The sequence below is a fragment of the Plecotus auritus genome (assembly GCF_963455305.1).
Source record: "Plecotus auritus genome assembly, chromosome: 6".
Taxonomy (NCBI): Eukaryota; Metazoa; Chordata; class Mammalia; order Chiroptera; family Vespertilionidae; genus Plecotus; species Plecotus auritus.
Genome location: NC_137773.1, coordinates 96513240 through 96524668, shown reverse-complemented (window position 1 = coordinate 96524668; position 11429 = coordinate 96513240). Strand labels below are relative to the sequence as shown.

Sequence of the window (11429 nt, the reverse complement as noted above, 5' to 3'; positions counted from 1 at the left end):
TTCAGGAACACAGGAGAAGGGCAGGGCCTTATGATGGCGTGTCCTCTCTCACAGGAGCTCATGGGCCAGCACCCAGCCCAGAAGGGCCAAGCCAGTAATTTAGCAGCAAGAACGCACCTCATTTCCAGGAAATGAAAGTGAAAGCTAAACTGTCCTCTTCCTGCAGATGCCCGGTTTTGGAAGTGTTCATTGGTCAGCATAGATCCTATGCTAATAAGGGGGCAGCTCCAGCAAGTAGAAAGTTCTAGGTTTCTTTCCAGACTCCCTCCCAGGCTCCCCTGCATCCCTCTGGATGGCACCCACTTTTTACTACAAGCCCCTTGTGCCCATGGATGAGTTCCCAAAGAAGCTGGGGGACCGAAAGCTGCCAGGGTGGGTGGGGATCCTGCTGTTCCTACTGGTGGTAGGTCTGTCTGTGGCAGTCGGCGTTCTGGCTGCCATGGCCAATAGCCCAGCTTGCAAGGATGGCCTCCGAGCTGAGCAGGAGTGTCGAAACATCACCCACCTCCTGGAGCACGAGCTGACCCAGGCCCAGGACGTCTTGCGGGGGACTGAGGCCCAAGCTGCCACTTGCAACCAGACTGTGGTAAGAGACTGCCCCTCCTAGAGAGGCCCTGTGCTTGGGAGGGCTCCCAGGGTCCAGGTGCTTGGGGACCCCCAGGGTCTAGGTGGAGGTTGAGATAGACCTTGAAACTTCCCCTAGGCCCCTACATGGGGAGCCTGAATTTCCCCACCAGGGTTTTGAGGAGCTCAAGTCCCTCTGGGGTGCCAGTGTGGGACCCCAGAGCACCCAATAAGGGCCCTCAGTATCCCTAGTAGCATGTAGATGAATCTCCAAACTTTAGGACATTAGTCTAGGGCAGCTGGCAACTCCCCCTGGGCACAGTCTTAGGGAAGCAGAAATCCCCTCTGGGGTTGGGATGGGGACCCCACCAGACTCTGAAGAAGGCAGGGGGCTTTTTTTTTTTTAAGTTTTTATTTATTGATTTGAGAGAGAGAGAGGAAGGGAGAGAGCGAGAGAAACATTGATTTGTTGTTCCACTTATTGATGCATTCATTGGTTGATTCTTAGTACGTGCCTTGACCAGGGATTGAGCCCACAACCTTGTCATATTGGGATGACGATCTTACCAACTGAGCTACCCGGCCAGGGCAAGGCAGGGGCTCTTGATATTTCCACTGCATCCCTAAGAGGCAGCATTTTAACTGGGGTCTTGATATAGGGTCCTTGAAACTCCCACTGGACATCTAACTTGGGTTCAGAAATCCCATGTGTTCTGGGCTTGAGGGGACTCTAACTCTTCTTGGACAATAGCCCAGAAGATCTGGAATCTGTCCTTGGCTTTAGGCCAAGAGAGCCTCCAAATTCTTCGGGAGGAAGGGGGGTTGAAACTCCCATTTTGAGGACCACACCCTCGGAGGGTGAGAGGCTGTGGTCATTCTTCAGGGTGGGAGACAGGTTCAGAGAGGAGTTTGGGTCTGGGGAGAGAGGGCAGGGCCCAGAGACAGCAGCCAACCCCACCAGGGACAAGAACCCCAGTTTCCAGCACCCTTACTCTTCCACGGCATCCCAGGAGACCCTGAAGTTTTCCCTGAAAGAGGAGAAGGCTCGGGGCCACAAGCAACAGGAGCTGGTACAGAAGCTTCAAGGTGAGGAAAACACAGGCCTGGCTCCAGTAGGTAGTTTGCAGGAGCAGGTCAGATATTGAAGAGGAGGGGTGGGGAGGGCCTCGGGTTTGGGGTTGGGTGAGAGGGACAGGACCCAATCCAGTGGAAGTAGGAGGGGGCAGGCATGCCAGACTTCCAAGGTGCAGTCGCTCAAATGAAGGTGGGCTAGAGGCGGGGTCCTGTCCCGAGGTGGGGCCAGTTGAGGGGCATGGCTATGGTACCCACACACTCTCTGTCCCTCCTTAGAGGAGATCAAGTCATTGCATCAGTCGCTGCAGGAGAAATCCTCTGAGCTGAAGCAACTAAGGTTAGGACATCCACCCACCCCAGGCCACGCCCCTTCCTCCTTCCACCCCCAAGACCTAGGATCCCCTTGGCTCTGAAAATTCCCATTGCCCTGGGGACAAAGTTGGAGTCCCAGCATTGGCCCTCCAGTCACCCAACTCTGGGTGGCAACCGGCCCCTCTCCTGCCCAGTGACTTGGTGAGGAAGGAGAGGAGATGTGGAGGGGCTCCGAGACCAGCACCAGTGGAGCCAGACCTGGCAGCCCGCTGAGTTGTCCCCATTTCCACCTCAGACAAGAGAATGAGGCCTTGGTCTCTGCCAAGTGCCCCCCCAACTCCGGGATCAGCCTCCGTCTCTCTGTGGCCCCTGTGCTCCTGACCCTGAGCATCCAGGCCCTGCTGGCCTGAGGTCCCAGGAAGCCTGGGGTGAGGAGAGGGGCTGGAGAGGGATGGGAGGAGTTAGGGACAGTCAGGGTCTGGGGTGGTGGCCTGCCTGGGGGAGGAGGGCTGGGCGCTGGAGAGAGAGGAATCTCAGTGAGGAGCTGTTGGGGCAGAAATAGAACAGTGGGAACCAGCTATGTCATCCTATTAATCGTGTCTGTTAACCGTGACTGTTCTCTTCTGATTAGGCAAAGCCATTCTAACCTGGCGGAAAGTTGTACGCCCAGGGACATGAGGATTAACCTCCCAGTGCAGTCCATGCTCCTTTTCTGAGAGTTTCCTGTCATCGTGGAAAGATAACAACCTGGTCCCAGAGGCGCTCTCTCCCATCCAGCACTATCCTAATAAATCTTCACACACCATTCAACCCCATCTCTGCCTAATAATTGACTCAAGGAGTAACAGGCACCCAGACCCATCTGTTGCTGGTTTCAGAGGGAGGGGTCCAGGCAGCAGTGGGGTGAGGCTCATGGAAGGGTTGGGGCAAGTTCTGTCGCCTCAATCCCGCCCTGACTCGGCCTTCTTGTCTCTTAGGCCATCACCTGGGCCAGCCGTGGGCAAACTACGGCCCACGGGCCGGATCCGGCTGTCCTATCCGGTTCTCTTGCTCTCCCCTCCGCTCCTTTACTTTGAATTTATATTAGTTCACACAAACACTCCATCCATGCTTTTGTTCCGGCCCTCTGGTCCAGTTTAAGAACCCATTGTGGCCCTCGAGTCAAAAAGTTTGCCCACCCCTGACCTGGACTCACCTGTTTGCCTCTGGGTTTCCCTGACCTGGCCAGTCCTGAGGGGCAACAATTTGTGGGGAGGGGATGGATGGGGGGGAGGCCGGGTCCAGGTGGCAGGGGGTGGTTCATGGGGCAGCCTTAGAGGTGGGGAAGCATCAAAGTTGGCCCAAGGCTGCCCCCCGCCCACCTCCTAGCCGGGCAGGTCATGAAGTGGGAGGCGGGCATCTTTTCTTTGTTTTTCTGGGGTCTTTGGGTTCCTTTTGGGGGAAGGAACTTACTCTGCAGTTCCTGGAGGATCACTGTGTCAGTCCCAAGCATCTGGGACCCCTTGATGTCTACACCCAGCCTTCCTTGCTCCAGAATGTTCCCAGAAACCCACAGGGTTTGGTCACGTACCACCCCACTGCCCACCCAGCCCTCTTTTCCGATGGATTCATCCTAAAGGACTGTCCACCCTTTTCCCCTTCTTCCTCCCCACCCCCAGCAGTGCCTCCTCAGTGCTCAGCATTCTAGTCTTATCTCCTCACTGTCTCCTGAGGCTCTTGTTCCCCATCCCTTTCCATGGAAACGGAGGGTGTGAGGAGGAAGACGCCTTGTCTGGGTTCTCCATCCCCTGCCATGGAAAGTGCTGGGCTGGCCCCGGGGGATGTGGCTCAGTTGGTTGTGCATCTTCCCAAGCACCAAAAGGTTGCCAGTTCAATTCCTGGTCAGGGCACATGCCCGGGTTGCAGGCTCCTTCCCGGGAAGGGGGCATGCAGGATCCACCAATCAATGTTTTGCTCTCACATAGATGTTTCTCTCTCTTCTCTCTCCCTCCCCCTCTCCCTTCCTCTCTCTCTAACAATCAGTTAAGCCCTGGTGAGGTAGCTCAGTTGGTTGGAGTGTCCTCCTGGTATGCCAAGGTCATGGTTCAATCCTCAGGAAGGGCACAGACAAGAATCAATCAATGAGTGCATAAATAAGTGAGGCAACCAAATGATGTTTCTCTCCCTCCCTCCCTGTCTCTAAAATCAATCAATCAATAAAAATAAAAATCAATTAAAGAAATAAAGACAGAAAGTGTGGGGCTGGGATTCAGACCTGGATCTGCAGACACACCCAAGCCAGGCATTTGTCACGATGTACCTCCCTCCTCCACCCCCCAAATTCTTATTCATCCTGCAATACCCCACCTCCAGGGAGTCTGCTTCTCCAAAGTGGAGGGCCACCATCCTGATGGACCCTTCACCCACTCTCTTGGATCCTCACATGCCCCCTAATTCCTTCCTCTCTGTTATCTTAGTTTCTCCAACTTCTGGAATCCCGACTATTGTCCATGAAACTTCCTGTGTATGGCCCTGGGGTCAGGACCCTTGTGTCTGCCCAAAATTCTGCACTGCCCTCAGGTCCTGCAGTCCCCAGATGAGGTGAGCAATAGCTCCCCCTCTATGGCTCCTGCTGTCCACCCAGGGACCCCCAAACACCTTCCCTGCCACAGGCTCCCCTGGCCCTTTTGTCCCCTCCCCTCCCCTGCTCACACCTCTCCACCCTCCCAGACCATTTCTCTGTGCATGGATCTTGTCAATTTCCTTCCTCCCTCACTCTGACATTCTAGGGCAGGGTTTCTCAACCTCTGCACTGTTAACATTTGAGCTGGAGTGCTCTCTGTGGTGGGGGCTGCCCTGAATGGGTAGGAGCTCAGGGTATCCCTGGCCTCCACCCACTAGGTGCCAGACCCTCCTGCCCCCAGGTTGTGACAATAGCTGCCTTCAGATATTATCAAGTGTCCCCTGGGGATCAGAGTCATATGCTGTGAGAACCTCTGCTCTAGAGGGCTAGGTTGGGGCCCTCCTCCCCCTTCTGTATCCCCAGCCTGCAGGAGGGCTCAGTGGGAGCTCATGAAGCCCTCCTGAGTCATTTCACTCCCACCAACCTCACCTAACAAATGAGAAAACGGGTCCAGAGAAGTTTCTGGACTTGCTCAGGGTTCTCAGCTGCTCAGGAGATTGAACCCTTGACTTCTGCATGTTCCCTTGATTTCCAGGAAGCAAAACCTTTCACGGGGACACATGACCTCATCACTTCCCCCCTCCTCCCCTTCCTCCACCCCCACTCCCATCTGGGCTACCAGAATGTTCCAAAACAGTGTTGCTGGCCCCAAAGCCCAAGAAGATGAATTTGACCTGTTCAATGTCTCCCCCAAACCCCGACATTATAAACTTTTCTCCTTCCTAAAATGCCCCACTTCCCTTGCTGGCTGTGGCCAACTGAGCCAGGGGTTGAGAAGTCAGGACTCATGTCCTGCAGGTCTGTAGGGGTTCCAAGCCCACAGGAATCTGGCAGTGACCAGCGGCTGCTGTGTGTTCCTGGCCTGAGACTTGGCCTCTCTGGGCTCTGATTTCTTCATGGGGAATAAAAGGGAGGGAGGTGCAGGGGTGGGGAGTCAGGACACTGAGATTCTAGTTCACAGTGTTTTCTCAGCTCACATTTCCTGCCCAACCACTGTGTGCCAGGCCCCAGGCTGGGGCAGTGGGAACCAGGCAGATGTGAGCTTTGCTTTTAGGGGTTCATCCAGTTTGATGGGGGAGGCAGCTGGGAACCAGTCAAACACCACATTAAAGTACAGCAGAGCTGAGAGAGCATCAAAAGGAACCTGAGGCAGTCGGTGGTGGAGGAGGGGAGAAGGGGGAGGGTTCTGGATGAGAACATACACCAATGATTGAAGGAGGAGGGATAGAGTCACAGAGGGAGATAAGGGCCCTCTGGCAGAGGGAACAGCCAATGCAAAGGCCCTGGGGTAGGAAGGTGCTTCCCAGAAGAGCACTGAGGAGGGCTGGAGTGTCCTGAGGGGAAGGAAAGGACATCAAAGGGGCACCCAGAGGCCTTGCAGAGGAAGAAGGAGGAGGAGGACGGGGAAAAGGGTGATTGATTAGGAAGTTGCGAAGGGTGAAGGGGTAAAGGGTGAGGCAAAGTGGGAGGCAAAAAAAGAGGGGGGAGTAGGGAGGAGTAGGAAGAGGAGATAAAAATGGAGGAAAGTCTGCCCTAGCCAGTTTGGATAGAGCATAAGCCCATGAACTGAAGGGTCCCAGATTCAATTCCAGTCAAGGGCACATGCCCATCTTGAGTGCTCAATCCCCATTGGGGGTGGGGGTGTGCAGGAGGCAGCTGATCAATGATTCTCTCTCATCATTGATGTTTCTATCTCTCTCTCCCTCTTTTTTCCTTTCTGAAATCAATAAAAATATATATATTTTAAAGTCCTCCAAATTCCTTAAAAATTTGCACCTTTCACATGTTCTAAGACGTTAGATGTGCCTACACCTTGTCAATCACAGCCTCTGGGACAATGAGCATCTTACCCAACCATCAACTCCCAGAAAGGCAGAACAACTACCACCCAGAACCACGGGAAAGCTGGGTGAGTGGAAGTGCCACAAATAGAGGTGAAGAAAGTGCAGTGAGACTGGTAAGAGGTGGGGAGGCAGGGAAAGTGCTGGCACCTGGATGTGCTGCTCTTTTAATAGGGAGGGCGATACAAGCTCCCACTTGCTCTGAACTCCAGTTCCTGGCGAGTCTCTGGGGGACCCAGACACATATGGGGAGAAACTGTACTGCCTGGCATCGGGACAGGAATACGAGGGCGGCTTTCAGAGGTGCTCGCAGTGATCATTGTTCCTGCATGAGGGCGTGGGACCTCTCAGGTGCAGGGCTGACTGACAGCCATTGCTCAGCCCTAGTGATTCAAAGAGACCCCACCCCACCCCACCAATTTACAACCCCACCCAAGCTGTGTGCATCGGCTTTTGCATAGGAATGCCCTGTCCTTTCTCATTCTAAAACCTGTCAAACTGCAGCTGGGTCAGAGAGCCCCAGAGCTTCCAAAAGAAGGCCGAAGGCCTGGCAGCAGCAGCCTGCCTTGCTTCACAGGTGGACCTCGTCTGGGCCCTTCCAAACCCCATACGAAGAGGAGGAATCTGCAGATGTCTCTGTAGCTCCTGCTGGGTGGCCGCAGACAGTGGCTGACCTTGCACCTCCTTGGAGATCCAAGAGCCAGTGTACCCAGTGGTCAGAGTGGGACCATAGCAGATTACAACTCTTCACATCTGCGAGTGTCTCCCCCCCCACCACCAGACGTGGTTCAGGGTTCAGGTTCAGGGTTCGGGCTCTGGAGGAGGCTGCACACAAATGAAAGAGACTAGACTGTTAGAGAGTGGGAATTTTTGAGCGCTCCAGAAAGGCCGTGGACTATGCCCCAGAGAGAGTTGTCAGTGCTGACACCAGGCCAGGCCTTGAGATATAGTCTCATGGCCCCTTTCCCCTTGCACCTCACAAAATAGCCTTGCAAGATAGAACACTGTCAGCTTTCTGAAGAACAGGATAACCCTGTAAATAACATGGTCGTCAATAGCATGGCCCTGACATTACTTGGGAAAAACTGTTTTGTCTTGGGTTACTTACTCTGTAAAAACAGGATGTGGTTAATGTGCTTAAAAGTGGTCTTGCACAAAGGGTCGGGGCTGCTCTCTGACCTCCCCAGGTAGAGAGGGCAGTCGCCGGCCGGCAATAAAGGCTCCCTAAATTTTAATCTGGTCTGGACTCCAGTGGTCTTTACTCGCGTTCCCTCCACAACATTTGGAGGCCCCCGCGAGATAACCAGCCTTTGCCTGGTCCTGTGACCGGAGCCCACCGGGGTCCCCGGACTCTCCGACCCAGGGGGAGATCTCTGAGAGACGTTCCTCAGCCCCGGGACTGGTAGAGGTCGGAGACCCCGCCTGCTAAATTTCCTGATTGACTCTGATTGGAGCCACCTGGATCTGGTTCTTACCGGTAAGAAACTTATTTCTGGTTCTGGTTCTGTTCTGTGGGTACCCCTGGGGTCTCTGGAAGGCTGGACGCAGCGCTACTTCTGAGACCAGATCCCGACGGTGCCCGGTGATCCTCAGTTGGTTGTCTTTGTCTTTTGTTATTCTGTGTTATTGTGGTCTAATTGTTACTAGTATTAGAATGGGTCAGTCTGCTTCATGTTCTGTCTGTACTCCCTTGCAATGTTTTTTGAAAAATTTTCAGGAATTCAAGCGGCGAGCGGATGACTACGGAGCCTCTGTTAATGCTTTTGATTTACAGAAATTTTGTGAGAGGGAATGGCCAACTTTCCCATATCCCAGTAAGTGGCCCCCGGAGGGGTCCACTGATTTAGGGCTGGCATATAACATCCAACGTGCCGTTTTTTACAATCCCGGCCACCCGGACCCTTATATCCAAATTTGGATAGACATTTTGACTGATAATCCTAAGTGGCTCCGGGACTGCAAAAGACCTCCCCAGAATAAGGAAAAATTGGGACAGAGACGGAGACGGACTATCCTCCTCACTAAACCTCCCAGAGAGACCCAGGGGAAGCCAGCTGCGCCAGCGCTGCGGGGAGGGCGGGAAAGAGCAAGTGAGGGGGCGGAGGGGCGGGAGGGGAACAGGGAAGTGCTAGCACAGGAATGCCGCTGCGGGCTGGCAGGGAGAGCAGGGAGATCCGAGCCACCGCCCCACCCCGAGACTGAGAAACAGCCTCCTGTCCTTCCACCACCCCTGGAGGACCCCCTCCTGACGGAACCTCCCCCGTACCCGTCTGCCCCAATTGCGGGTCCCCCTGGAGACCCAATGAGTCCGCCCCACACCCGCAGTGGGACTGAGTATAGACCCCATCATTCGGACCCTTCCCCTGATTCCTCAGGGGTCCCAATGCTGCCCCTGCGTCAGGTAACTCCGGCAGCAGAAAATGGCAGGCCGTTTATGGTTTATGTCCCTTTCACAACTAGTGACCTGTATAACTGGAAGAATCAGAACCCCTCGTTCTCTCAGAACGCTCAGGGACTCATCTCTCTTTTGGAGTCTGTATTTTTTACCCATCAGCCCACCTGGGACGACTGTCAGCAACTCCTCCAGACTCTGTTCACTTCGGAAGAGAGAGAAAGAGTGAAAGCAGAGGGGAGAAAACTGGTCCTCGGACCAGATGGTCAGTCAGTGTCGGACCCGGCACGGCTGGAGGCCGTTTTTCCACTCTCCCGACCCCCGTGGGACCCCAACTCAGATCAAGGTAAGGAGGCTCGCCAGACTCTGCTGAGGGGAATCTGAGCAGCCGCATGGAAGCCCACCAATCTAAGGTAACTGAAACTGTGCAGGGACCGGATGAATCCCCGGCCGCGTTTCTAGAGCACTTGTGTGAAGCCTACAGGCTCTACACCCCCATCGATCCAGAAGCGCCAGAAAACAGGCGGGCAGTTAACATTGCTTTCGTGTCCCAGTCGGCCCCAGACATAAGGAAAAAGTTACAAAAGTTAGAAGGCTTTGAGGGAAAGATGCTGTCGGAATTGGTAGAGGTAGCACAGAAGCCGTTCAACAATAGAGAAGACCCCGGTGAGCTAACCAAAAAGATGGCACAGGTTTTATTAACCATGAACGGGGGAAAGGAGATGGGAGGAAAGGAAACCAGAAAGGAAGAGGAGCAAGGCCCGGGGACAAGCGCCCTCGGCGATTGGGGCTGGGGAAGAACCAGTGTGCCCACTGTAAAGGAGAAGGCCACTGGAAAAATGAATGCCCCCAGCGCCCCCAGGGACGCCCGGCCCCGGTGTTAGTCGAAGAAATAGACTGACGGGGCAGGGGCTCCGTCTTTACTAGCCCCCAGGAGCCCAGGGTCACTTTGCAAGTTGGGGGCAAACCAGTAGATTTCCTTATTGATACTGGAGCCACGTTTTCAGTCCTACAACAAGCAGAAGGTCCGGTGTCTAAGGAGCGAACCCCTATTCAAGGAGCTACCGGGAAGACAAAATCATATCCGTGGACTCAGGCCCGAATAACCAATTTAGGGGCTGGGATAGTGACCCACTCGTTCCTGGTGATGCCAGAATGTCCTTACCCCTTACTAGGACGGGACCTCCTCAGCAAATTACAAGCCACCATCTCATTCCAGGGGGAGGGAGCAAAAGTAGTCCTTAATGCCAGACCTGACACCGTGCTCCTGACGTGTCCGTTAAGCGAGGAATACCTCCTCACCGAGGATCCCGGGGAGACTATGTCGGCCCAGAGCGCCTCACTGCTCCAAGAACTACAGCAAAAGATACCAGGAGTGTGGGCTGAAAGCAATCCCCCTGGGTTGGCGACTCACAGGCCCCCGACTGTAGTACAGCTCACTAGTACTGCTGTTCCAATACGGGTTAAGCAATACCCCATAAGTCAGAAGGCCAGAAAGGGCATCGCAGTACATATACAAAGACTGAAGGAGGCCGGGATCTTGGTGCCCTGTCACTCCCCGTGGAATACCCCTTTGCTCCCTGTACAAAAACCTGGGATGGAGGATTTCAGGCCAGTTCAGGATTTAAGAGAAGTCAACAAGAGGGTAGAGACTATACACCCAACAGTACCCAACCCTTATACCCTCCTGAGCCTGTTACCGCCGAGTCATCAAATATATACAGTCCTAGACTTAAAGGATGCCTTTTTCTCCTTGCTGCTGGCCCCGTCCAGCCAGCCCATTTTTGCATTTGAGTGGACGGACCCTGAAGAAGGGGAATCGGGACAGTTGACCTGGACCCGGTTGCCCCAGGGATTTAAGAACTCTCCTACTCTGTTTGATGAGGCTCTCAGCCAGGACTTAGGCACGTTCTGGAAAGAACATCCAGAGGTCACCCTACTCCAATATGTGGACGACCTCCTCCTTGCCGCGGCAACTCAGAGTAAGTGCCGGGAGGCCACTGAGACCCTGTTGAGGACTCTAGACAAATTGGGGTACCGGGTGTCTGCTAAAAAAGCCCAACTTTGCACCCCGAAAGCCACTTACCTGGGGTATGGACTCAGTAAAGGAAAGAGAACTTTATCTGCTAGCCGAATACAGGCTATTTTGAAAATCCCAGTCCCCAAAACAAAGAAGCAGGTGCGGGAATTCCTAGGGGCAGTAGGATATTGCCGCCTTTGGATATTAGGTTTTGCAGAGATGGCAAAACCCCTTTACACCTGCACCGGGGGAAAGATTGAAGAACTAAACTGGACTGAGAATGAAACTAAGGCTTTTCAGGACCTTAAACAAGCCTTAGTCAGTGCCCCAGCATTGGCGCTGCCAGACCTCACTAAGCCATTCCAATTACATGTGGCAGAGGCCCGGGGAATCGCAAAGGGGGTGCTAACCCAGCTCTTAGGGCCATGGAAAAGACCTGTGGCATATTTATCCAAGAGACTAGATCCTGTAGCTGCAGGATGGCCAAGCTGCCTGAGGGCAGTAGCGGCCACAGCCATACTGGTGAAAGAAGCCTCAAAGCTCACCCTTGGGCAGGACTTGCAG

General features: G+C 54.1%; 1 protein-coding gene across 3 annotated transcripts; it reads left to right on the top strand.

Moving 5' to 3' along the window:
• Window positions 1-139: 139 nt before the first annotated feature.
• On the top strand, window positions 140-2764 carry LOC308250838 (bone marrow stromal antigen 2-like). 3 transcript variants are annotated; one of them, XM_080673626.1, is made up of 5 exons: window positions 140-586; window positions 1575-1650; window positions 1915-1975; window positions 2246-2378; window positions 2582-2764. In XM_080673626.1, exons 1-4 carry the CDS (start codon window positions 293-295, stop codon window positions 2358-2360), a joined length of 546 nt encoding a protein of 181 aa, XP_080529752.1. In that variant the 5' UTR covers window positions 140-292; the 3' UTR covers window positions 2361-2378; window positions 2582-2764. The 3 variants fall into 3 exon arrangements, with proteins under 3 accessions (XP_080529752.1, XP_080529751.1, XP_080529753.1); XM_080673625.1 differs by lacking the exon at window positions 2246-2378 and having other exon boundaries at window positions 243-586; XM_080673627.1 differs by lacking the exon at window positions 1915-1975 and having other exon boundaries at window positions 272-586; window positions 2582-2758.
• Window positions 2765-11429: the final 8665 nt, after the last annotated feature.

What these genes read in the sequence shown, in the direction of transcription:
- LOC308250838 (XM_080673626.1), top strand. Translation starts at nt 293, where the DNA reads ATGGCACCCACTTTTTACTACAAGCCCCTTGTGCCCATGGATGAGTTC. An exon ending in CCACTTGCAACCAGACTGTG is followed by an intron (nt 587 to 1,574) that starts GTAAGAGACTGC and finishes ACGGCATCCCAG; the next exon opens with GAGACCCTGAAGTTTTCCCT. An exon ending in TCTGAGCTGAAGCAACTAAG is followed by an intron (nt 1,976 to 2,245) that starts GTTAGGACATCC and finishes TTTCCACCTCAG; the next exon opens with ACAAGAGAATGAGGCCTTGG.